The sequence below is a fragment of the Maniola hyperantus genome, chromosome Z (genome assembly GCF_902806685.2).
Source record: "Maniola hyperantus chromosome Z, iAphHyp1.2, whole genome shotgun sequence".
Lineage (NCBI taxonomy): Eukaryota > Metazoa > Arthropoda > Insecta > Lepidoptera > Nymphalidae > Maniola > Maniola hyperantus.
This window is the reverse complement of record NC_048564.1, coordinates 11,115,869-11,142,292: the sequence shown is the minus strand read 5'-3', so window position 1 is coordinate 11,142,292 and position 26,424 is coordinate 11,115,869. Positions and strand designations below refer to the sequence as shown.

General features: G+C 37.5%; 3 protein-coding genes across 14 annotated transcripts in view; 2 read left to right on the top strand and 1 right to left on the bottom strand.

The window, feature by feature from the left end:
• Positions 1-11,506, top strand: part of pico — a 129,589-nt gene extending 118,083 nt beyond the window's left edge. The window contains exons 14-22 of the mRNA XM_034983312.2: positions 1,383-1,563; positions 2,182-2,395; positions 2,840-2,961; positions 4,718-4,896; positions 7,565-7,737; positions 8,314-8,446; positions 9,149-9,313; positions 9,583-9,738; positions 11,323-11,506. Of these exons, the coding sequence (XP_034839203.2) occupies positions 1,383-1,563; positions 2,182-2,395; positions 2,840-2,961; positions 4,718-4,896; positions 7,565-7,737; positions 8,314-8,446; positions 9,149-9,313; positions 9,583-9,738; positions 11,323-11,468 (1,469 nt within the window). The 3' untranslated portion in view covers positions 11,469-11,506. The remainder of the gene's footprint in view (positions 1-1,382; positions 1,564-2,181; positions 2,396-2,839; positions 2,962-4,717; positions 4,897-7,564; positions 7,738-8,313; positions 8,447-9,148; positions 9,314-9,582; positions 9,739-11,322) is intronic.
• On the top strand, positions 5,269-6,586 carry LOC138404592 (uncharacterized). Its single transcript, XM_069509154.1, has 2 exons — positions 5,269-5,542; positions 6,169-6,586. Exons 1-2 carry the CDS (start codon positions 5,304-5,306, stop codon positions 6,551-6,553), a joined length of 624 nt encoding a protein of 207 aa, XP_069365255.1. The 5' UTR covers positions 5,269-5,303; the 3' UTR covers positions 6,554-6,586.
• Positions 11,507-12,967: 1,461 nt separating the features above from the next.
• LOC117995322 (eukaryotic translation initiation factor 4 gamma 3-like) overlaps positions 12,968-26,424 on the bottom strand; it is a 63,381-nt gene continuing 49,924 nt past the window's right edge. For 9 of the 12 annotated variants that reach the window (XM_069509134.1, XM_069509124.1, XM_069509123.1 and 6 more), the window contains 8 exons: positions 25,371-25,448; positions 23,634-23,919; positions 20,250-20,436; positions 19,436-19,612; positions 18,821-18,979; positions 17,951-18,182; positions 16,953-17,054; positions 12,968-16,779 (listed from right to left, as the gene is read on the bottom strand). In XM_069509134.1, coding sequence (XP_069365235.1) covers positions 16,700-16,779; positions 16,953-17,054; positions 17,951-18,182; positions 18,821-18,979; positions 19,436-19,612; positions 20,250-20,436; positions 23,634-23,919; positions 25,371-25,448 — 1,301 coding nt within the window. In that variant the 3' untranslated portion in view covers positions 12,968-16,699. The remainder of the gene's footprint in view (positions 16,780-16,952; positions 17,055-17,950; positions 18,183-18,820; positions 18,980-19,435; positions 19,613-20,249; positions 20,437-23,633; positions 23,920-25,370; positions 25,449-26,424) is intronic. The other 3 variants (XM_069509125.1, XM_034983324.2, XM_069509133.1) reach the window with 2 other exon arrangements.

Below are 26,424 nucleotides of genomic sequence, written 5' to 3'. Positions count from 1 at the left end.
ATAGCCTTATCTAATTACTACACAAATCATGCCCGTGTGGAATGGTGCCAAGAATACTGGCTGCATTTCCTCGGTGGACAGCCAGGCTGATCCGTTGCGCAAAAAATGAGCCAGCCCTTCTGTCATGAGATGAGGCCATTGATCGCGGTGAAATGTCTCGTAAAAACATTTTTAGCACTAAGACTCCATGGCCTCATTGTCTCCACGGCAAACGGAACAAAAATGTAACTATCAGGCATGACTGTTGACCCATAGAGCTAAAATGGCGCGTGAGTAGTCATTTTTTACGGACCTTACGGTTATTTGTACCGAAATTGGCACGCGTTGACAATTTCAAAAATAGCATCAATCTGTGGCACAGATCTGTCATCTGTGGCATCAATGAAATCATCATACTATAAATATTTTCATATACCTACTTATTATCTCAGCTTATTATGAATTTAATTAGGTAAATTTAATAAAAAAGAAACGGTGTAAAATTTCCACATGGAAGGTGAAGGTAAATAATAATCATTCGAGTTATATTATCATGTCACTAGGTACTTATTACCTACTTAAAAACTAACACGAAAAAAAAAACCGGCCAAGTGCGAGTCAGGCTCGCGTAATGAGGGTTCCGTACTACAGTCGTATTTTTTCAACATTTTGCACGATAATTCAAAAACTATGATGCATAAAAATAAATAAAAATCTGTTTTAGAATTTACAGGTGAAGACCTTTCATATGATACCCCACTTGATATAGTCACTCACTTCGTAAGTTGAAAATACTAATTATTAGTTCATGACCACAATTTAATTTTTTTTGTGTGATCTAACCCTAAATTCACGGTTTTCAGATTTCAACGGGAAGTACCCCGTAGGTTTCTTGACAGGCAGACGGACGGACAGACAGACAGACAACAAAGTGATCCAATAAGGGTTCCGTTTTTCCTTTTGAGGTACGGAACCCTAAAAAGTAACAAGCGCTAATTGTTTCAATATTTTATATAATATGTACCACCTAATACTTCCATACAATACTATAAATGCGAAAGTGTGTCTGTCTGTCTGCCTGCCAGCTTTTCACGGCCCACCCGTTTAACCGATTACAACGAATTTGGATGTATAGGGAGATACTGGGTCTAGTCTTGTTATCTAAAATATACTAATGTTATAAAGAGGTTAAGTTTGTAAGTTTGTTTGTGGGGGGTAATCTCGGAACTACAGAACCGATTCCGAAAATTCTTTCACCAGTAGAAAGTTATAATTCATAAGTGACATAAGCTATATAGATCCATAGGGAAATTGTAATAAGCCACCCGTGCGAAGCCGGAGCGGGTGGTTAGTAAATAATAATGTAAAAATATCACTGTTATTTCATAATTTGAACTTTTTAGACGATTGCACCTGTATCAAAATTATTGGCCAATTGGAGGACGTGAAATGGTCGTTATCTCCCCGCAAATATCGTACAAGTCGCGGCCCACTAGCGATAGGTGATTGGACTCGGAATCCGCACATATGGCTGCACTACGTTGAAAGCAATGATGGGTTGCTAGTCGATGACGATGTATTGAGGTACTGAGGTCCTATACTCCCTGCAAATATCGTCCAAGTCGCAGCCCACTAGCGATAGGTGATTGGACTCGGAATCCGCACATATGGCTGCACTACGTTGAAAGCAATGATGGGTTGCTAGTCGATGACGATGTATTGAGGTACTGAGGTCCTATACTCCCTGCAAATATCGTTCGAGTCGCGGCCCACTAGCGATAGGTGATTGGACTCGGAATCAGCACATATGGCTGCACTACGTTGAAAGCAATGATGGGTTGCTAGTCGATGACGATGTATTGAGGTACTGAGGTCCTATACAGGATATATACATCAGGATGGAGGGGTTGGGATCAATGGATTAGTATATGCTTGATACCTTAAATTTTATTTGACCGGCAACAGTTCCTGAATCTGGTGGAGAGTTGAAATTTTCACAGAATGCGTATTTCTATTGCCGCTATAACAACAAATAATAAAAAACTCAAAATGACTGTCATGAAAATTTGAAAAAATTAACAAGTATGTAGGTATTATTTCTAAACGATGGTACGGAACCCTTCTTGTGTGAGTTCAACTCGCACTTGGCCATTTTTTTACTATTTTATTTACTCCAAAAATAGGTAAGTAATGTATTTTCAGATCTACCGACAGTCGATATTGGTCCATTCATGATGTGCAGCGGTATCATCTCGGAGACCTTCATTGCGAACAAGTTCTGTTCACTTATCAATACCCCAACCTCCGGATGCCCTCGCTTCTCGGCAGTTATTTGTGGAAAGCCAATACAGCACTTAAGTTGCCACCTGCTCTTTATATAAAAGAACTGCATAGATCAATTGAACTCACATTGAAGGTAAATTTAAATTTGTTACTACTTAAAAGTGAATGTTTGGAGTTTCTCTACGAGATCAAATCAGAAATGAGGAGATCCGTAGGAGAACTAGAGTAACCGACATAGCTCAACGGGTTGCGAAGCTGAAGTGGCAGTGGGCAGGGCACACAGTTCGTACAATCGATAGACGTTGGGGTCCCAAGGTGCTGGAATGGCGACCTCGCACCGGAAGACGCAGCGTTGGAAGACCCACCACTAGGTAGACGGACGACATCAGACGAGTCGCAGGGAGCCGCTGGATCCAGGCGGCGCAAGACCGTGGCGTGTGGAAGTCCCTACAAGAGACCTATGTCCAGCAGTTGACGTCTATCGGTTGATGATGATGATGTGGGGCGTCAGGAAGTAGGTTATCTATAAAATAATAGTAATTAGACATACTTTTGTTTTACAATTCTTATGTAACAGAAAATGGAAGTTAAACAAGCGCAAATGGACCGTCTAATCATATCGGACCAGCTAATTAACATCGACCGACTGCACTATTCTAAACGAAAGTCTTTCCTAAAAATTCTGAATAGTATTATTAGGTAAGTACCTATCCACATAAGAATTTTAATACTAATCGTCGAACTTTCATTATTCGCAACTTATACGTAAGTATATCAAAGTTTAGACTTTCAGAGTAACTCATACTTTAGACATGAAGATCCTAGTAGATGCATAAACCCAACACGATGCGATTTTAAAGTACCTAAAGTAAAAGTATCTCTGCATATTGTCCCACACAGGGAGGGACAATCCGCGAGTATGTAGTTTAGATTATGGTGGGTTTGGCAGATAACAGGTAACAAAGACGTATAAAATCTTACGTCAAAGTACTTATAAAGTCTATTTTTTTTTCTTCGGAATTGTATTAGAAATTACGTAATAGGCTACTTGACTCATATCTAATTTCGTCCAATAAATGATTATTTATTATAGTATTTTGCTTAAGACAACGAAATAACAATCAATAACAATTATTAAAAACGCAGGATGGATATATAAATCCAATTTAAAAAAATACAGTTTTTATTTTTATTTGAAACGCAGAAAACGCTGTCAGCCATAATGTGACGTCATTAAATATGTAAACAAAGAAATGTCATCCCTATGTCACGCGGGGACTAACGTAGTATCTATATATATAAAATTTAAAGTCCTGACTAACTTATATATCAACGCACAGCCTAAACATCTAACCAGCTGGTCCTAGATACATGAAATTTGGTGGGTGTGTTCTTTGTAGGTAAATCCATCCACTAGGAAAGGATTTTTTGAAATTCCACCCCTGAGTGGGTTAAACGGGGGTTTGAAATTTATGAAGTCCACGCGGGCGAAGTCACGAGCATAAGCTAGTTTTTATATATTTCTAAAAACTCATAGTAAACGTAAAAAATTATCGTTTTCTCTTTATAAATTGAATAAGTTATTAAGTAAGACTTACAACGAAGTGATCTTTGCAAAAATAAATTTGGGTTGAAGTCGTTAGTCATATAGGATCGTGTTACGTATATTTATTTCACTGGGCACTCTAATCCACAACTTTCCTGTGGTCTTTATCGATGCGTTTTTACATTCTCGGATGATACAATAACGATAATTACTATATTTTCCATGTAAACTAGTATAGAAGTCATGTTTATTAAACTTTGGGAAGTTATGCTGTTGTTTACAAATGCATGACGTCAGAGCACAGATAATCTATCGGCCAAACATGGCCGACAGTGTTTTCACCTGTCTAAGAAAAATATATTTTTAAATTAAAGTTTTACGGTTTTTAGGGCGCAAAAAAATATAGTGTTAATTTTTTTGATCTAATAGGACAAATATCAACCATTTAAGACCAACTTAAAAAAAGTGTCAACTAGCCTATTAAGTACTTTCTATCCGGGAAAATCAAAGAGTTCCCACGGGATTTTAAAAACCTATATCCACTCGAATGAAGTTTATTTTTTAAGTTTATTATGAAAAATATTTTTTTCTTTCTTCCTTACTTTATACTGGAGTCTTAAGCTTTATAAAGGGTGCTAGCATATAAAACCAGGTCTTCGGTACCGACAGGTCGGTCCAGATCGGTGCCGATCGGTGCGGATAAATTAGCCCCATATTATCTTATGAGCTCTCATATAAAAAGACAGCTGTAATGCGTATAAACGGCTATGTTTTACCCGCACCGAGCAGTACTGACCTACACCGACCTGTTGGTACTGGAAACCTGCTTCTTTATGTAAGCACCCTTATACTCGTTGAAAATTTCCCTAGCTCATCAGTTAAGCTTTTTAAAAAATAAAGCTTGGACAGTTTTCAGGATAGTTTGCAGCTGGTCTCGTTAGAAAACCTATGTTGTAAGCGATTAGAAGGCATCCAGCTCCTTGAAACGCTAGCCTGCTTCGCCGCTAACACTTTGAAATATTTGTTCCTGTGGCGGTTCGTGTTGCCCAATGAGAACCCTATCCTTATCAACTATAGCTATATTACCGGTAAGTTTGCATACTTGCACTACCCACAGGATCCGCAGGATAGTCTATTTAAGTAATGGACGTCTGGATTTCGAACGGGTCGTCCATTAGTATCTAAAAGGTGGCGCTGAATTATTTGGTTTCGAAAGGGCTAGCGCGCACCACGGTAAATTTCCGTGCGTTTTTTCCCCGCAATATCTGTGAACTATATGGAAGCGTGCGGACTGCGGAATTAATTCCGCACCGGATTTTAATACATTTAAATTCAAAATAACGGATTTTAAAATGCAACTCACCGCACCGTGGTGCGCGCTAGATCTTACATTCATTATAAAAAGTTTGGTTGCTTGGCGACCATTATTTATCCTGACACTGTCAAAGAGTATCTAACTCCTTTTACTAAGCTAAGGCTAAGCTATTCTGTAAACATGGCAACAGATGAAGACAAATGTAAAATAGCGAAGTTATTACAAGGATTGGAAGTACCGGAAGTGAAATTATCCGAACGATGCAACGACTTACTTAGAGAGTTTCATAAGAAATTCGATGGTGATATAAGTATTGAGGAGATGGAGGCTGATAACCATGAAAACCCTTATGTGCCTGATAAAGAAGTACTGGAGGAAAACGAGAGGAAGCTAAAGGAACTTCTGATGGAGAGCAAACGGTACGATTAGGCCACAGACACTTCTTGTAGAAAAACTCGTGTGGAATGTAATCGCAATGCATTTTTTTGAAATATTAGATTAACCGCACTTTGGATACGAATATGTATCATACATAAACTTATGAACCCTGGTCCCTGGGCTAACGGTTTCGTGCAGTCCTCTTTGGTGTGACGATTAATCTGTATCTTTAAAATTATTCACTTCTTTGATCCCACTTCACTTTTTTTACCCGACTGAGGCGAAGCCCAAAGGAGGGATACACTAAAAACACTATAAAAAAAAATTATAAATATAGAATCAAATTCGTTCGAAAAAGCATCTAAAGTGCAACATTTGAGGTGATGAAATGCCGAAGAGAACTTCCGTCGAAATTCTTGGACTCAGCGTTTTATGCGCTCTATATAACATTTGCATGCGAAACATTCGAACGGAATTCCGCTAGTTATTTTGTCACTGGACCTGTGTAATTTCCAAAATTATTTATTCGTATTTAAAAATAATAAAATATTTATTAAGTAGTAACTATCAAAATTGTAATAAGAAAATAATAAGTATATGTAATTTTAATTTTGTTGATAAATACACTTGTACCTAATTATTATTAATCAAATTATTCTTGTTTTAGTGCAAAAAAAGCAATTGATCTAAATCTGAACGCCGTCGATCCAAAGAGGCCCTGGCGTACTCATTCCAACAAAGAGAAACTTCTGCGCATCGAAAATGAACTGAAACATCACATCGAGAAATCTTCTTCGGCTATCACACCAATGGACGAGCAACAAATGACAGAGCTGGTGAATGTGTGCCGCGAGGAGACGATGATATCTCAATCTATCGGTGCTAATCGATTGAGAGAGACCGTGGACGAGGCGAGAAGAAATCTGCCCAACTTTCAGTACAGGATCGTTGAAAATTCTACTGCAACTACAATTTTACGCCATGCCACAATTTTACCCCATGCTTCCAATACAAGTACACCTAATGCTGAAGAGAATGCTGCTATTAATTAAAGCATAGCTAAAAAGTTTTCTACTTCTGTAACTAAGTACCTACTTAGATTTCAATAAATTCTTTTTTGTTTTTAAATCAAAAAAAGTTTTTATTGTTTCAATTAGTAGATTTAATGTAAGAAAATCTATACAAAACTCGAATTTTTTGCTAACTAAATTTTTGATTTTATTTAATTACTAGATATATTTACAATAATTACAATAAGAGGTTTAATAATTACAAAAAGGAATGAGCAACTCTGATGACAATACAATATTATGATAGGTAGGTACCTATCATCGAGCTGGTACGACTCCTCAAAGGCTGTACCTAAGTCTTTAATTATTTATTTTACGGCCCTGGATAGTCATTTACCACATACCACACACATACCTACCACACCACAGCCCACTACATCACAGCAGCAAAAATGTATTGTGATTCATTATAGTATTCCATTTGTATCAGGAAGTGGACAACACATTGATCTGCCGGACAACCGGTAGTGTTTTTGGTCCGCTGCCTGGGCGAGCTACGCAACCTGCGAGTTCTCGGAATATAGTACGCGTACTTACATCGCCGACGGCAGTGGTTACGCTCTCCTCTCTCTGCTACCAGTTATACGGAGACCACATAATAGTGTTCCATTTGTATCAGAAAGTGGACAATACATTGCTCAGCCGGACAGTCGGCAGTGTTTCCTACGCTGCCTCGGCGAGCTACGCAACCTGCGAGTTCTCGGAATAGAGTACGCGTACATCGCCGACGGCAGCGGCTACGCTATCCTCTCTCTGCTACCAGTCATACTAAGACTATATTATTGTGTTCCATTTGTATCAGGAAGTGGACAATACATTACTCGGCCGGACAGTCGGCAGTGTTTCCTCCGCTGCCTGGGCGAGCTACACAACCTGCGAGTTCTCGGGATAGAGTACATGTACAACTGTACAACACCGACGGCAGCGGCTACGCTATCCTCTCTCTGCTACCAGTCATACTGAGACCATGTTATTGTGTTCCATTTGTATCAGGGAGTGGACAATACATTGCTCGGCCGGACAGTCGGCAGTGTTTCCTCCGCTGCCTGGGCGAGCTACGCAACCTGCGTGTTCTCGCGCTAGAGTACGCGTATATCGCCGACGGCAGCGGCTACGCTCTCCTCTATCTGTTACCAGTCATACGGAGACCACATTTCTGCTTACAGGTAAATAAACTCTAATGACTGATAAAGTTAGGTATGTAATGAACTGACAGAGAACAGGTCCTTTGAAAAAGGATACCGGACGGGTTCGAAACTAGTCAGACATATAATTCCCGCAAATTGCTATTGCGTTGTCATGTCCGAGTCATGCACTAGCGGATTTCGGCTGGCGCGACGTTTGACCTGAGCTGAGTGTAAAACGTCACGTCACGAGTCCCAACACACTCATCATCATCATCATCATGATCAAGCTATCGCCGGTTCACTACAGAGCACAGGTCTCCTCTCAGATCGAGAAGGGTTTTGGTCATAGTCTACCACGCTGGCGAAGTGGTGGATTGGCAGACTTCAAACACCTTTGAGAACTCTGCGTGCTGGTTTCCTCACGATGTTTTCCTTCACCATTAAAGCAAGTGATATTTGTTTTTTTTAAACGCACATAACTACGAAAAATTTGTGGTGCGTGCCCGGGATCGAACCCTCGACCTCCCGAAAAGAAGTCGGACGTCTTAACCACTAGGCCATCGCCGCTTCACAACAGACTACAACACGGTAATGCGGTGTGCTTTCATGATTCAGCTGATCTGCCGTGAAGACCAGATCCCGGGACGGGCTGACGCAGCGCTCGGCGTGGGAGGGCACGACATCCCCGACACCGCATGGCGCCGCATTGCTATCGCCTGCCCTGATTTGTATTTGTTCATGGCTTTTTGTTAGTAATTAATTAATTAGCTCAACCGGTATAGGAGTGGACTGAAAACCGAAAGGTCGACGGTTCAAATCCCGCCCGTTGCACTATTGTCGTACCTACTCCTAGCACAAGCTTGACGCTTAATTGGAGGGAAAGGGGAATATCAGTCATTTAATAAGGCTAATATTCTTTATAAAAAAAAAAAAAAATTGTTTCAGTTTGATATATGTATTTGGGTCTCCTCTAAGAGTGAGAAGGGGTTTGCTCATAGTCTACCACGCTGGCCAAGTGCGGATTGACAGACTTCCGACTCTCAAGCATACAGGTTTCCTCCCAATGTTTTCCATCACGGTTAAAGGAAGTGATATTTAATCACTCTGAGAGGAAACCCTTGCTCTGTAGTGTGTAGTGTAGATGGGTTGATCATGATAATATGTATTTGGATATTCTGTTTGATAAAGGTATACGCCAATTCCGAAAAGATAAGAGTTGCGTACCCGGGATTGAATCCCCGACATCCAGAATATAAGGGCGACGTTTTAACTAGGTACTAGATTACATCCGCAAACTCAAACTCAAATTATTTAGGTAAAATTTTACGCTTACCTACTGATGGTCAAAATTGTAATTTGTATCTTACTAGACTATCACTAGCAGTTAGCACTAGGTTATACCTACCTATATTTTATTAAAAAGGCTTAATAGGTGATATTTTCACAACAGATCGCATCCAAGATTACGATAATGTCCGGCGTTTTCTGACGCCCAGCATCCCTCTGCGCGAGGCACACCTGCAACTTGGCATTGATATACATGTCTCTCAGCGACAAGATTCTGATCTTAGCTGTTTTATACGTCATCTTGGCTATCGCTATGCTGACACGCTCGGTGAGTCCTTTACTCATATAGGAGATGCCAAACATCTAGTTCGTTCTGAAGTTGTGACTATATACCTATCTAATCCTCTCCGAAATCATATCCTGGATACGGCCTTGCTTGGCTTACTTTTTTGTCCGTCATAATAAAAAAAACTGCACCACATAAGGCATAGGTACACCTACCTGTAGTCTGATTTGTTAGAAGTAATTTTCCGTATTGTCCTTCACAAATAAACCACTGTCGGCGCTTGGCCTTATTAGTTTTCTTATCTTTTCTAGTAACCCTGAGCATCCAGCAGTGGCGTGCAGTGGAAGTACCCATGCGTCATATTCTGGAACTGATGCCCCGACTGACTAGATTTATGTACACGGGTCGTGTGAGCGCCGCCGATGTGCACGATGCCCTAACCATTGTCTCTTGCGGAGTTTGTGAAAGTGTGTACCTACTCTTGATATTTTACTACCCAATCAGAAATGAGGAGATCAATGATTGATGACATTGGGGTATCAAGGGGGATGTTTGGAAGGCGACATCAATCGAGTTGAAGGGAGCCGCTGGATTCAGGCACTGCAAGATCGTGGCGTGTGGAAGTCCTTACAAGACTTATGTGCAGCAGTGGACGTCTATGACGACTAATCAATATTACTCTTGGATGAATGATTACCTGGATGGATACTAAGCTCCAAATGCGTGTCAATTATTTATGTGTGCGTGCGTCATCTTGTCACTGTGTGCACTCATCTATATGGTTGGGACAACGAGTTTAAGGATATCGATATTACAGCTAAATTAATTCTCTATGTTCAGATGACGGAACACATTCATTAAAAAACAGTAAATTTTTAATATTTTTTATTTATAAATGCGAACGTGTGTTTGTTTGTTAACTAAACAACCAATCGACTTGATTTTTGGCATAGATAGTTATATTTGAAAGGACGGAGAGTAACATAGGATATTAATCCACGCGGATAAATTCGCGGGCATCAGCTAGTACTTAGTATAAAACGAAACACATTTTTAATTAATTCAAATCAATTTATTGAGTAAAGAGATTGAAAAAGATTGAGAAAAAGATAGGCAAACAGTTTGTTGGTTCTACTTCCCACGGCTTCAAATGTAGGTAGATAAGAAATGTGACTTATTTTAGGATCGTCTTTATACGTGAAAGAAATCAGATCTAAGTCGAGATCAGCTGGCATTTCATATTATAGCTGCTCGATACTCTCTAGGATAGGATTTCCACACGCCACGGTCTTGCGCCAACACCATCAGACTCCCTGCGGCTCTCTTTACAATCTGTTAAAAAAAAACAAGTAATAAAATTAAAAAGCTATAAGACTCACGATGAACTACAGTGGCCCTGGTAAGTTCTATTTTCCTTATTACTGACCAAAAATAGATGCATTTGACGATTCATAAGTAAGAACTTCTAAAAGTTTATAATTGAATTAAAAATTATCCTCAATAACAGTCTTTACCTAACTACTTACCTACTCTTGCAACATGACATTGAAGAGTTGGATTAGTGATTAGTTGTTACAAAGTTTATACCTACCTGGCAGCCAGCCTGGTAGCCTAGTATCTATTCACAATCAGCAGACCCAAGGCTTCTAAGGTAGATAAAGTTCGACTCGTTTTGGTTTCATTATTAGCCAGCTCTTGACGTGGTTTTAGTTTCTTTATTATTATTATTATTATTTATTTATTATTTAATTAGAACGGCCATAAAGCCAATTACACTATAACCTGAAATAAAATTTTATTTATGTCATGCTTTTAAACATGCAAAAATCCTTATGATCGTCATAGGGGTTTTTGCATTTTTAACAAAAATTAAAAAAAAACTGTAAAACATAAGAAATAATTTACTTCCTCAAAACTGGTACACTAGGTAGTCCTGTGTCGTGGGTACCTGAATAAAAACTTAGTGAAAAGTTCTTTATTTTTTTGTTGTCTTGATACTAATTATAAGCAAACATATTAATACATGCATAGATGATTATTATTTTCTACAGAGTTGAAGCAAATTAAAATACAAATTCAAGATGAGGAGTCTAAGCGCCCGTATTGGGAAAAAGAAGTCGATAAACTGACCGATGAATTCAAAGATATTATGGACCTATATGAAATTGCTTTCTGTATTAACATTTACAAATCATGATTTTAATGAAATAAAAATATTGAGCAAATTTCCGTTATAGTTACTTAATTCGGAGGCCCCAATGCAAAAACTTCTCAGGATGAGAATGATTTGGAATTCAAAGACACACAGATTTCAAAGACCTTTGAGAACATTTCCTCACGATGTTTTCCTTCACCGATAAAGCAAGTGTTTAAACGCTCATAACTCTGAAGTCTAATGAAGTCTCTGCGAATCTTACTCTTAAATTAGTCAGATTCGCGGATGGTCCAAATCGCGATTGGTCATATTCACGGATAGTCTGATTCGCAGATAGTCTATAGTCCAAAAAAGCATTATTCGCGCGAGACTTCGTCCACTTGTATTTCGGTTTTCAAAATCCCGGGCGAACGCTTTGCTGTTTATTATTTTAACGCTACATAATAGCGTTAGTATAACGTTAAAATTATCAGCGTTAAGTTTTTATTCCCGAAAATCCGTTTCAAGCGGGATTTTTAAGAACCAAAATTCAAGTGAACAAAGTCGCGCGCGAATCGTGAATGCGAATGCGAATTGGACTATCCGAGAATCGCACCAACCGCGAATTGGACTAACTGCGAAAAAGGTGACTTGACTAAATGAGAATTGCACCTATCGCACCTGAGCGATTCTTTGGATCTGGCGAGTAGAGTCGCAGTAAGTAGGCACAGTTCGTGTTAGGCAAAAGGAACTGACAACAGTGGCATACTTTTATACTAAAATGGAAGATGGACTGAAGAATCAACCCCGGCTAACAGCCTCCCTTCTCAACAAGGTCTCATTTGAATGAGGCTCAAGTGGACGAGGACATATTGGAGATGTCTCTGAACAAGTTCACACTTTTCATAGAACGTACACTTATTGACACATCCTCAATCACTCAATCAATCAGCCTATTTGCGTCCACTGCTGGACATAGGCCTTCCCAAGAGCACGCCACCACACACGATCCTCCGCCTTCCTCATCCACCCACCTATTTATTGACAGATCCTATTACAATGTAAAGGATTATTTAAGTGATAAGAAAGCTTGGGAATGAGTTGCTTGACGGCTTTGTGATAGTTCTAATAAGTTTAAGTGATTTTGTAAAGTGGTGATAATAAAAAGAAATAAGAATGCCGGCTGGGTTTGTTGTGGGCTCCTCTCAGACCTGGGCGCGTTGGGAACCCTCGTAGCTTTAGTTTTAAATTCGCGTAAAAATTATCACTTACTATATTATCATCTTACAAATGCAACAACCGAAAATTTAATTGCGTAAGTGTGCATGTCGGACCAATGAGTCGGGACCAAGCGCTCACAAACGCACACATTCAGTTTACTTACCTCACTTATACCGATACGACTTAAACACAAGCATGAGCCACTCGCCTTCGTGAATTGCAAGAACTGTACCTATTTTGAATAAAACATTTGATTTTGAAGATATCTGATGATGTTCGGGATGGGGGGGGGGGGGATTGTGGTCTGTGGATAGAGATAAGGGTCGTAATAATAGAAGGTATACAATAAATAAAGATTATATTTCTTTATATAATTTTATTTAAACTAAAATATATAACAGTAGCTGACTTAGGGAGGTGCGCGCGCAATGCGCTGTCACGATTTAAAACAAAATAGATCAGCTACTGTTCAATTAGTTTTTATATTGTAAAATTAACATAATAACAATAATTATTAATAATAATTTTTGTATAATTAATAAAATTAGTTTTAAAACATACTTTAAAATGAAATTTTATTATTATGAACAATACATACAGTTTTAAAATATTTAAATAAATAAATTCATGCATACGTGCGTAAGTAATAGCTTTATTAGCATATTTATTGATGGGTTTTAAAACATTATATCGTCAAAAATATAAATAAAATAAGTAATAATATAATTATTGTATCCTGATTTTTATTTTATGCATTTGATTTACTCGTAGCCTTAAGATTTTGGCCGTTATTGTATGGAAGATTTGGACCACGTGATAATCAGGGTGAAAAGGTGTTAGCTATGTAGATTGGCGTTGATGGGAGATCTCTGAAAATCTATCTGAAACTCAGATTCCCCGTGCACGGGAGGGAGGAAGGTTTTACACCAAAAAGGCCATTAAAAACGTGATGTTCTAATCGGGGTGTGGTTCAGCGCAATTTATTTTCATTTCATCGTAATATGAGAGTTAAATCATAATAACATTTGAAAGGCAAATCTGACGAACAAAATGTGAATCCTTGCTAAATCTGACGACTCCAAAAACTAAATTCAGAGCGAATATAAGTTATTCTCAGAATAAAGGTTGGACCGCACCTGGCGGACTGCACCGCAGTCGAGTGGCGCGGCACTGCGCGACTAAATAGTGTTTGTGTCAAATTGTATGAGGCCGCGATTACACCTGTAAATTGTACTCACGTAAGTAGCTTGCATAATTAATTGACAACAAAACTAAGGTAAATCTATATAGTAAATTTAATCGTGAGTTAATCATGAAACCTACTTACGTGAGTAAAACTTACAGGTGTATCCGCGGCCTGAGACAGAACGTAATACACGGCAACGGAACTGCGCGACATATTTTACCAAATCCCAAATTATCTGAAGCACCTTGCCGTGTTGCGCAGTTCCGTTGCCGTGCGGTGTAGCAAGCGGCGCGACACTGTATAGAATTTGTTTTAATATTGAGACATTCTTTTCGGATCAATTTTAAACCTTTGAAAAAGACTTTTCTCTGAACGTGAATTCAGCTATTCTCCTTCCTCTGAAACAATTATTTAATTAATACAGAAATTAATGTCACGCCCACGGACTTGGAATAGGTAGCATGATTCCGCATGTTCATTAAATTGTATGAAAACCAACCAAGCCTATTTTATCCTTTTTTCATACCTATGATGACGTCACGCGAGTCATTTAGTGATGTACACAGGAATTTATAGTCAAGATAGGCGTTTCTTTAGTTTACGATTTAAACGGACTTGTCATATTCAACCTTTATACTAATGCAGTAAGGTTCTGTATGACACATGTCGTCTGAATCGTCCTCTAAAGAAGCTCCTATCTTGGCTATGAATTCCGGTGTTAGTGACCAACCGCCACGCATCAGTGAGCGAACAGACTTCAACAAAAGAGAGGATTCGTATTTGGAAAGTGGAATGACTAACAGAGGTATGAAAATAAAATAGGCGGTTGGCACACACGGGCACGCCTTGATGTAACGCGTACAAAATGAGATCTCACTCGCCATTTTAACTTTATGTGTCAACTGTTTTGCCAAAAGTACGATTTTAGTCCATATTGTATAAGTGAACCGTTCTTTTGTCATGACAGCTGTTAACACATAAAATAGCAAGTGAGTTCTCATTTTGTACGCGTTATACATCAAGGCGTTACTAAGCTACTCCAAGGTCGTAGTCGCGCCGCTCCGCTGCAGTGCATTTCCACCCAGTGCAGTCTAACCTTAAGAGATCATTCATTAATGAGGGGATAAATAATAATATTTGGTCTTCTGTAAAAATTAAGAAAATCCATGTCCGGTATTTTAAATCTATTTTTATGCTTATATTATAGAGAATAACTATATATATATATGTAAATCATCTTTTATTCCTCTGAATATCGCATTAAAGATTGTCCAAATCTCTTTAGCGATCTGATTTAGCGAAGACCCACACTTTGTTCTTTAGATTTGCTTTTGACAGAATTCATAGTCAAGATAGGGGCTTCTTTAGGGGCCAACACCGGCGACATGTGTTATATTCAATTTTAATACATTGCGTAAAGGTTGAATATGACACAAATGTGTGACCCCCTAAAGAAGCGCCTATCGAATTCCATTGTTAATGTTCTGAACATCACGTTTTTAATGTCCTTCTTGGTATGAAACCTTCCTACCTCCCGTGCACGGGGAATCTGAGTTTCAGATAGATTTTCAGAGATCTCCCATAAACTTCAATCTACATATTATCTAACACCTTTTCAAACTGATTATCACGTGGTCCAAATCCTCGATACAATATCGGCTCCCCTTAAGGTGATAACGAGTGAATCAAACGCATAAAATAAATTTGGATAAGCAGTTTTGATACTTTTGTCTTACAATAGCAAACCAGTTGATGTCGATGAGTCCAACAAGTACTTAACACAATCCTTTTTTTTCTGTAAATTACTGACAGAAAAAAATGGATTAATGATTTTGATTAGTTGTTTCGTTTTTAATCAAATCAGTAATAAAGATAAAAAATACATTAAGTGGTTTACTTCTGCAAGATGGCTGTAAAATCATAATGTACATTGACAACGGAACAGTTTAAAATGTAAAATTAATATATTATTATTTAATTTGGACATAAATGGTCCATGCTATATATAATTATTATTTTGGAATAAAAATAAAAATTTTGGAATCGTAATCCTAAGTTTTACAATTCCAACAAGTTTTCGATTTTGTTAAGCCATCGACTTACTATAAATATTTGCTTAACGTTGCTCCTTATAACAAAATAAGGTATAGCGTAGACAACATAATCAAACCGTGAGTTCGCGCTAACGAAACTTTTACATAAAAACAAAAAATATCGTCTTAATTTCGTTTCTTCTTCTAAGCAAGGCGCGTTATAATATAGTAGTTAAAAATTTAAACATAGTCTGAGCTGTCTCAGTCTTCTGTCCATAGTAAGTCAATAACATAAACATATTTCATTTTATATTTGTCTTACAAAAGCGAAACAGTTAATGTCATTATTAAAAAAAAAAATGACTCAATGTCCTTCTACCCATTAGTATTTTTTTATTTCATTTAGCACTAGAACAAATAGGTTAGGCAACAATCGATCTTCTTTTTACACTTATGGATATTAGACAGCGGCAGGTACTACACTATCAATTTCTTATTGCGGTGTGTCCGTGGCGTCTGGGAACTGACTGAACAACTTTGTAGCCATAAATAACCACCGATCTTGCGATTATCGACCGCCAAGTTGGTTGCGATGGTCGCACCCGCGGTGGCTGCGGTTCCCGCACAAACAAGCGGTCTCATGAGTATAGAACTGAAACAGCTCTCCCGCAACCGCATCGGGCATGGGTGCAAATCTTGGCAGAGCATTGCCATGTATGGATAATAGGACCCAGTGGGTTCATTAACTGTTTCGCTTTCATTAATATCGTGTAAAATTTTGGGAAATTTATAAATAAATTTAAAATTTCTATACATATGCTCAATAAATTGTAAAACTTGGAAGCTGGCCGAGGTCAGTCCTCGCTACACGATTCTTCATTATCGGCTTCCTTAATGTTCGTGAAGAAAGAAGTCAATGCCTTCAGCATTACCCCTGCAACCAAACGATACGCTATTTGTATTGAAATCTGTAATTTTTCAAGTTATACGTATGAAAATTGATATTTGGGCTTTTGGGCAAAAATGAAGAAGTGTGTTACAGGATTTTTGGAAATTCCACTCGAGCGAAGCCTGGATGGGTCAGCTAGTTAGCAAAACAGTAAATACCTTTCCCTTCTGGCTCCATTTCTGATACCTCCCATGCAGTGAAACCCTCCACAGATATTATGTATTGTTCGTGTAAAAATTGGAATATTTCTAGTGCTAAGCCTGTAACAAAGAAAATTGACGTAATTTAATATTATTATCTACCAGACCTAATTGGCCGCGTTTTGTGCTTCAAACTAACACATTCTCGAAAACATGCCTCCCAGGGGACCATGTGCGAGCAGTAACAAGCAAAGTTCAGTTGCACTAAAGGCGTTTGTGCACTCACTCGCGTATTTGATTCTTTTTTGATGCATATTCGTGTTTTCACCGTTAAAGCAAGTGTTATTTAATTTCTTAAAACACACATAACTTCGAAAAGTTAAGAGTTTCGTACGACGAAACAGAATTACTTGTAGGAATATAAATAGATGGGTATAATTTGTTATTTGTTATTAAAATATACACACGTACACACTAACACACATACACACATATGTACACACACACACTCATACACACACACACACACACGTATTTTTAAGTTTCATTTTCATATCATATCATTAAATTTAGTTTTTTGTTAATGATGGAGGAGGGAGAGCGGGGACCCTGAGATACAGGTTTTGCAAACTTACTTCAGGGTCCCCGGCACAATTATTAAAAAGACCTTTTAAAACAAATAAATCATTTCATTAAATCATTCATTAAATCAAATTAAATTAAGAGGCAGGGATCGAACCCCCGACCTCCCCTATAGAAGGCGGACGTCTTAATATGCCTATCACAGCTCTTAGCTCATGCGACACTACGCCAATATCATTTTTAAGGTTCACGTTGAAACAAAAGTTATATAGTCAAATTATTTATATTTTCGAGGAACCGCTTGCGCGCCTTGTCCTGCAAATTGCTTTTGCCCTAGAACTATGTCTCATTAACATCGAAATATTTAAGGTTACCACTTTGACTCTGTGTTTAGTCTTAACCCCATTAATCGAGAACCGTAAGCGGAATCATACCTGGTGGATGTTGAAGTCTGTATATAAGCTGCTGAATGCCGAAGAGACAGCTCGCCTCTCTCTGCTCTCGGGATTCCCCGAACTCACTAATCAGAGGCGCGAATTTGTTCATACGCTCGTGAATAAAGTGGGGCACGTCGCGGCCTTCCGCGCCGAACAGGGCATGCTCGCATATCGCTTGGATCAGCGCTCGGATGAACCAGTTCTCTTTCGATGACGCGCCTACATTATCCTGCGTGAAAATAACGTCGTTTTTTATAACATCTCTCTCTCCCATCCATTAATCCCTTAAGGCCCCAGTATCCATCAAACCGGAGATGGGCGGAGATATATTTAGCAGACCAATCACACTATTGATAGCATTTGATGACATGATTGACACTTCGCTCCGCTTCAGTCAATATCAGATCTTATGACCAATGACTAATGATTATAGAATACTTCATAAAAACTTCTAAATCTCACTCTGATCTTTCGTCTTTCTCTCTGAGGGAGAATTAGTTTTGGGAGAGGGTTTTACAATCTATATTAAAAACGCTCGCAAACCTCGAGAACAGCTGAACCAATTTTGCTAATTCTTTTTTTATAATATTCCTTGAAGTACGAGGATGGTTCTTACGGAGAAAAATTTAAAAAATTGTCTGTAAAAGTCTAAAAACAACACTTTTCTATATTCCCAAACAAAAGATTCCTAATAATACTTAAAAGTCAATTTGAACTTTAATACCATACCATAAAGTTTAAGTGTTAGTGGAGGGGTTCCGGGAAGGCAAAACAATTGAGTGACGTATTAAGCGGTACGAAGTTCGCCGGGTCAGCTAGTATATCAATAATAATATTATACTGATGGTGAAAATATGGAATACCTACCTGAACCCAGCCTCGTATACAATCACAATTCTCATCAGTATTCATAAGCTGCAAGAGTTTACTCTGTGTTTCGCTTGGCGTTAGTATTTTCTTAGTTTCCTCGCTAACGGTTCCGCCTTCCAAGAATTCGAATTTATTATCCTCGATCCATGTGGGAACCTAAAAAATACATCCCAATAATTGAAATTTTAAAAGAAATACTTTTAAAAGAATAATTAGGTAACTCTAAAGCGCAAGGATGTATTGCGCTTTCTACAATATATGTATCTTCAAAAGTTAGAATTTTCACCTTTCCTAATTATACTTAGACGACGTAACGCCTTACAAGTTTAAATGATCACCATTTTTAAGTAACTAAATATTGGAGCCGATTCTCTTGTACACAGTCTCTAAACTAAACTAACAGGTCTAAATCTAGTGCTATCCTTTTCCGCAAGCAACATTATGAAATGGATAGCAATAGATTTAGACGTGTCATTTTAGTTTAGTTTAAGCCATTGTATTCAACGGAATTAGCCACATTACTAACATATAAAATTATGTTAAGATTTGTAACATTCAATGGCAATCTTTACAAGGAGTCTGATAATACAGTAGTCTCAACAACAATCTTACCTGATCTTCACTCATCCATTGATTCAGAGCCAGTCCAGATTCCTGCCATTTAGTTTTTACAAAGCTAGGACCCATACTTTCTTTTAAGTCTCTAATTACAGTTTTTAAGAACATGTGCCCCTGATTAGACATGATTATATTTTCACATAAACTAAATGTCTGTACAAATGTGATATGCTGAAACAAAATAATTTTACATTCATATAAACAATATTCAATAATATAAACACTTCAAGCAAATGTTATTGTTTCACCTCTAAGAAAAAACCGGCCAAGTGCGAGGCAGGCTCGCACAACGAGGGTTCCGTGCTACAGTCGCATTTTTTCAACATTTTGCACGATAATTCAAAAATTATGATGCATAAAAATAAATAAAAATAGGTTTTAGAATGCACAGGTGAAGATCTTTCATATTATGATACCCTACTTGATATAGTTATCTTACTTCGAAAATTGAAAATACTAATTATTAGTTAATGACCACAATTTAAAAATTTTTGTGTGATGTGACCAAAAATTCACGGTGTTTAGATATTTCCCCGAATTTCTTCTATAAGATCTAGCTACCAGCCAATTTCATGATGCTAGGTGAACGGGAAGTACCCTGTAGGTTTCTTGACAGACCGACAGACATACAACAACGAAATCCTATAAGGGTTCCGTTTTTCCTTTTAGCAAATTGCAATTGAAATTTGCATGCCAAATTTCAGCCCGATCCGTCCATTAGTTTGAGCTGTGCGTTGATAGATCAGTCAGTCAGTCAGTCACCTTTTCCTTTTATGTATTCAGATTAATAGTATATTTATTTTCATACCTTCTTTTCGATTTGTGGTGCAAAAAATTTGCCTAGATATTCATACAACATTGGGATATCTATGTACAAATCTGGTGCACATTCCAAAATTTCAGTCATACCAACCAAGAAATGTTCACCAGAAATTATGCCAGTTGATATGAGATGATGCATGGCTTTTGCTATTACGTGAACATCTTTTGCAGATCTGAAAAATATAACAATTTAGATATGTGATGATTCCAAACATTTTTGAGGCACAAAACTTTGTAAAATAGGTATCATTAATATAAAAATGTGCTTAAATCAGAGAGTTTCACTCAAACTTGTAAGATATAATTAAATAGAAACAAGTAATTTATAAAGTTTTCAAAAAAAAACCCTGACTGCGGTTTGCACTGCATCTTTTTCAGTCGGTACCATAAAATAAAGCACCAATTTGATTTTGTGACACTCGCACGTCTCAAACTCAATCTTATGACGTATCATTTAACAAAATCGGTTGAGCTGTTAAGTAGTTACGACCGGTCATAGGAACGGACAACACCGATGTCAAACACATAGCCTTTTTTTTATCTTCGCCGCAGTCAGGTAACGCGAAAATATTTAATTCAATGTTTACGCAAAATTAGTATAATAAAATCTATTTGACGGCCAGGAACTATATTTCAAATACAAAATTACAACAACAAACATCAAAAAAATAGAGCATGCTGTACGAAAGCCAATAATGTGGTGTTGCGATCACAGCAGCTATAGACAGGAAGATTTTATGACACATCATGACTTGAGATTAGAGCGTAAAGGCGTAAACGAACTATGGGACGCATCCGTAAGCTGCGATTGTTGGGTGCGCACAGTCGTTAGGGACGCGCCGGCCGCGTCCGATAATAATAATTTGTTTCCGCCTTGAAACACAACAAGGCAAATGAATTTGAAACATAGGCAGAAAATACAGACGAGTACCAGTACAGAAGGTACAACATTACCTAAAGATGCCCAACATTTTTTAACAATTGCTCAAAAACATTTATGTGCAGTTCAGGTAGTACTTTATTGTTTTAGCAATAATATGCTTATGGATCGAAAAATTAAAATTGCAAAATAATTACAAGCGTATGGTAGTTGATAATAACGATTAGGCAGTGAGGAGAGAGCTATTCATTTATTAAGTAATACATTTTTCACATTCATTAGCAGGCCCTCCTACCTCCAAATGGAAATACTAAATAAAACTTTTGCCCATCTATTCTAATACATAAATACATTATCACTATTAATTAATACACATCTTAGTTTTGTTTGAGTTAAGATGGTATACTACACTCCCTCCGCAAAGTTATTACATAATAAATAAATGCCTTTAAGCAAAAAAAGCCTCTCGAAAATTATATAAACATCTCTCATTACTCTCACTTTAATAGCCTTAAGGTTTTGCTTAAAATGTTCACTTTGATGAAGCATTTAATGTTGTTGTACTGTTAAAATTTTCTGCCCGGCAATAGTCATGAAAAAAAAACCAATCTGCCGTAGTCTTAAATTCTACTATTATTATAATTAGTAAAATACTGGTCTAAATAACGCGGGCTTCAACCCGCAATTTCTGTGCGTGTAAACAAAAATGCGAATTTTCTCTTTTAATGCACTTTTGTCAGAATTAAGTAAGAGTAAGCGTACTGCAATGCACCTCTATAGCTTGAAGCCCACGATATGTTTCAAGCTTATCACAATGTGTATATGTATATAAGTTTAATAATAAGCAAAAATATACGGGGTTTTAGATATTTATTAATGCTATAGGTTCAAAAGCATTATTTTTACGCTGAATTAATTTTTAATGTAACCATCTAGGTATCATTATTGAATGATGATTTCATCATTGCACAAAAAATACTTCAGTTGAAGCTCTTTAGGGGAAAAAAATGTTCTTTTCGTTACTAAATGTTAATCTTTTCAATGAATTACTCTAAAACCCTGTATTATAAAACTTGGTTTTGACTAATATATTAAATGTAAGCTTTATAAAGTCAGCTTTAAAAGCTAATTGTAAAAAAGATATAATGTAGTTAATTACATTCGGTAACAATGTATTGTGCACAGGTAGTGCTAAACTTCTAGAACAGGTTTTGAAAATTATACAAAAATAATTATTTTATACCCTACCGAATCAAGTTAATAAAGTGTTCTCTCTGTTTGGTGTTATCATTTGAATGGGTACGTAACAGAGAGAGCGCTAAACTAACTTAACCGCGAATGAGGTTTGTAAAGCACTTTCTCTGTTTTTGTATGGAATTAGGTAGAGAGAGCGCTATATTAACTTGATTCCGTGGATAGGGTGTAGTAATATATAGGACGGGGCAGTATCTCACTAGCGGAAATCTGCAAGTGAAAATATGTACGCGGAATTTTGCGTTAAGAGCTTAATAGAAGTCCTGCATGAGCTGTATTATGTCGTATAAAGCTAATCATACCAGCGTTGTTCCGAAAATTGTTAGCTACAGAATAAATAAATACAATCTGTTTTTTCTAGAAACTATGTTGAATTTACTCACTCACAAAATCATTGACCACATAAGTGTAGTCCTTTTTTTTAATATTTTTAAAAAGTAAATCTGTCACACTTTTGTATGCAACAATGGACATCTCAATAGAAGCTTTTTGTGCTACCTCCCACAAGATACATTTTTAAAATGTGTCGAAAGCTGGTTCACCTGAATACATAAGTGCATTGGGATTTGAAAGGAAAATTTTGAAAAGTTATAAATACAACTGTATCAAATTACAATGTTTTTCATTTCACTACCAATTTTTGGAACAGCCCGCACGTACATGCAAAGATATACCTCAGACGTGGACCTTTGCATGTCAAACGGAACATTCTGAAAACCTGCACACTGGCGCATCATAAATGCTCAGTTTGATTTGCAAAATTCAACCGTATAGGTAAACCTTTTAACATGTTAACCTTCTATAAATGCCCTTTCAGACGTGCATCAGCTACATCACAGCGGCAAAAATGTGGCTGGCCATGAAAACTATGAAAACACATAATTATGGTATATACAATTTGTAGTTTCGTTCAACGGCTGTCCTACCTACTGATTCGCTAACTCAGTGTCTCAAACTCGTAAAGCTGCTCGTTGAGCTTATTTGACATCTATTTTTAATCCATTAAAGTTTTTTTCAATTACTCAATGAAGCAGCAACGTAGGACCAACTAATGTCAAATGAGTTCGGTGGCTATCATAAAGTCTTAGACACTGAGTTAGGAATCGCCCTGCTGAAAGTGTGGCCAATACACTGCCTGGTGACATTTCTACTGTTGCCTGATGTGGGGTTGCCCGTCTGAACAGGCATTATGTTACACAATATAATGTGAACAATGTAAGCAGAAAGTACACTTACTTTTCCAAAGCAATGTTAAGCATTTCGGTGACAGCAGCAGCGTGGTACTGTACAGGGAATGTCTGCTTGAAGTCAGTCGCAAATTCTTCGTCACTCGGGTTGACCAGCATGTCCATGATGTGCATTTTGACTGCCTTCTGTTTTACTGGGGTCAACGGCTCTTGCGCAACTGGCGTGGACGGTGAAGCTTCTGCCGCTTGTTTCGACGCGACATTGGTACTCCTGCTGCCGGAATTAGACCGCGGCACCCCTCCTATTGAGCCAGACCGGCTGCTACTTTCACTATCTAGTCGAAAAATGGACACATGTATTCAATGGCTCATTCGGTAGTGCACAATCTCTTAAACCAAAATTAAATGGCATGTCTAAAAATAGTGCTATATATTACTATCCCTGGAAAAAGATAGCATAACTTTTAGAACTGTCAATTTAGCTTAGTCTAGGAAATGTGTACAACCGGACTAACACAATATAAACTAGTAAAATGTCAGTAATAGAAAAAGTAGTAATCAGTAGTGGGAAAGAAGCAATAGTAGTAGTATCAGTAAAGAAAATACAAATCACCTTGAAAAAGCTTGACCCATGCTCAGGAGTGGTGTTCCCCCTGCCGCCGTTTTTTTGGTAATTAACTACAGGCTGAATCTTCGTGAGTAGGTTCGGTTCGACGGGACGCCCAAGTTTTCCTCTGTGAAAATTGTCGATAGAGGTAAATTCTCGACATGTTTTATACCTGCGCATTACAATAGCTACCTCTATCGAGAATTTTCACAGTGAAAAACTTGGGTGTCTAGTTTAACCGAACCTACTCGCGAAGATTCGGCCTGTTATTAATTAGAAAAAAACAGGCGGTGGCTGCTGGACCATGAGACCATGGATGATGATGATGCCAAAAAATTACACAATACAAATTAGTAAGAATTTGTAATGTGTAATTTTTTAATAATCTAATCCTACGACAAAATTATGTCAAGCATAATATATTATGATTCCGTAGTCTTAAGGTTCCGTAGTAAACAATGAACCCTTATAGTTTCGCCATGTCCGTCCGTCCGTCCGTCCGTCCTCGGTTAATCTCAGAGACTATTAGTGCTAGAAATCTGTAATTTGGCATGGGTATAAATATTAATCACGCCGACAGTGGTGAAATAAAATTGTCATAAATATTTTTTTAGGGTACATGTAAAGTGGGGATGATTTTTTTTCTTCTACCCCATAGTGTCGGGTATCGTTGAATAGGTCTTTTAAAAATACTGTGGATGTGGGAACATCATTTTTCGATTTCTAGATCCGTTTGTAAAATATGATGTTTTAAAGTGATAATTTTTACTACATTCAAGTGTGTATGTGTATGTGTGTGTCCCCTTTATCAGCCAAATGGTAGTATATAGGAACGTGAAAAAATTCACAGCAGATTATACAAATTATAAATATAATAAATTTTAAAGGAAAACTATCATGGCTAAATTGTGACTACGGAACCCTACACTACACACTTGGCCGGTTGTTAATTACTTAAAATGCACATAACTCCGAAAATTTAGAGGTGCTTGCGCGGGATCGGCCCCCGACCTCCGATTAGGAGGCGGCCGTCCTAACCACTAGGCTATCACGGCTTATTGTGAGTGTGAAATGCATAGCAATCAATAAGCTGGCAAACTTTGAAAAGCAAGGTCTGACAAAGCAGATTCTGATTCAGACAAAAGAGCTTATTGGTGAAAAGTATCCTTATAAACTCACTGAAATCACCTCTAGAATTGAAGGTTGACCTCTCGATCGACTTCGAGTGGTGATAGCTTGGGGACATATCCTTGTTGGCTGAACAAAAATTGGATATTTGACTCCAATGATTTTATTACTTTATTATAAACTAGGATGAAAATAATGATGTAAACTGAAAAAACTAATTAAATCGATCAAATAATAAAAAAGTTATAAGCATTTAAATATTTCTGATTAGACAGAGATAGCAATATACAATTAAGACGTCATTTTGAGAAATGCCATAGTAGCTTCGTGCAGTTTCAAACAAATTTTCGTTATGCGAGAAAGGGATAGAAGACCCTCCCACTCCAAAATTAAAATGCCTGTAACTTTGTAAATCTTTGTTGGATTTTAATATTTTTTTCAGCATACGTCATTATTTTCACCCTAGTTTATAATAAAGTAATAATATTTATCAAATTCAAAAGAAGTAAAATACCCAATTGTGTACACATAAAATAATAGACGTTAAAAAAACAGCAGAAACAACATGATCAAATGTGTCATATTGTGCCTTTTAGTAAAACCTGATGATGCCCGAGACTTCGTCCGCGTGGATTTAGGTTTTTAAAAATCCCGTGGGAACTCTTTAATTTTCAGGGATCAAAAGTATTCGCATCCGGGATATAAGCTATCTCTATACCAAATTTCATCAAAATCGGTTAAACGGACAGGCCGTTAAAAGCTAGCAGACAGACAGACCGACACACTTTCGCAGTTATAATATAAGTATGGATAAAATTTATAATTCCCACTTCTTTTAAAAACAAATGACAGACTATAACAAACTTACAAATGAGCAAACAATCAGTTTTCAGAAATATTTTGATATCGAGCAATTATGTAGCAATTTGTTTTTTGTCAACCATTGCTGTCAAGTTTTTTATCAAACTAGCTGCCCCGGCGAACTTCGTACCGCCTAACAGTCGATTCTTTTTTAATTTTTCTCTCCGTAAGAACCATCCTCGTACTTCAAGGAATTTTATGAAAAAGAATAGCGAAATCGATTTAGCTGTTCTCGAGCAGATTT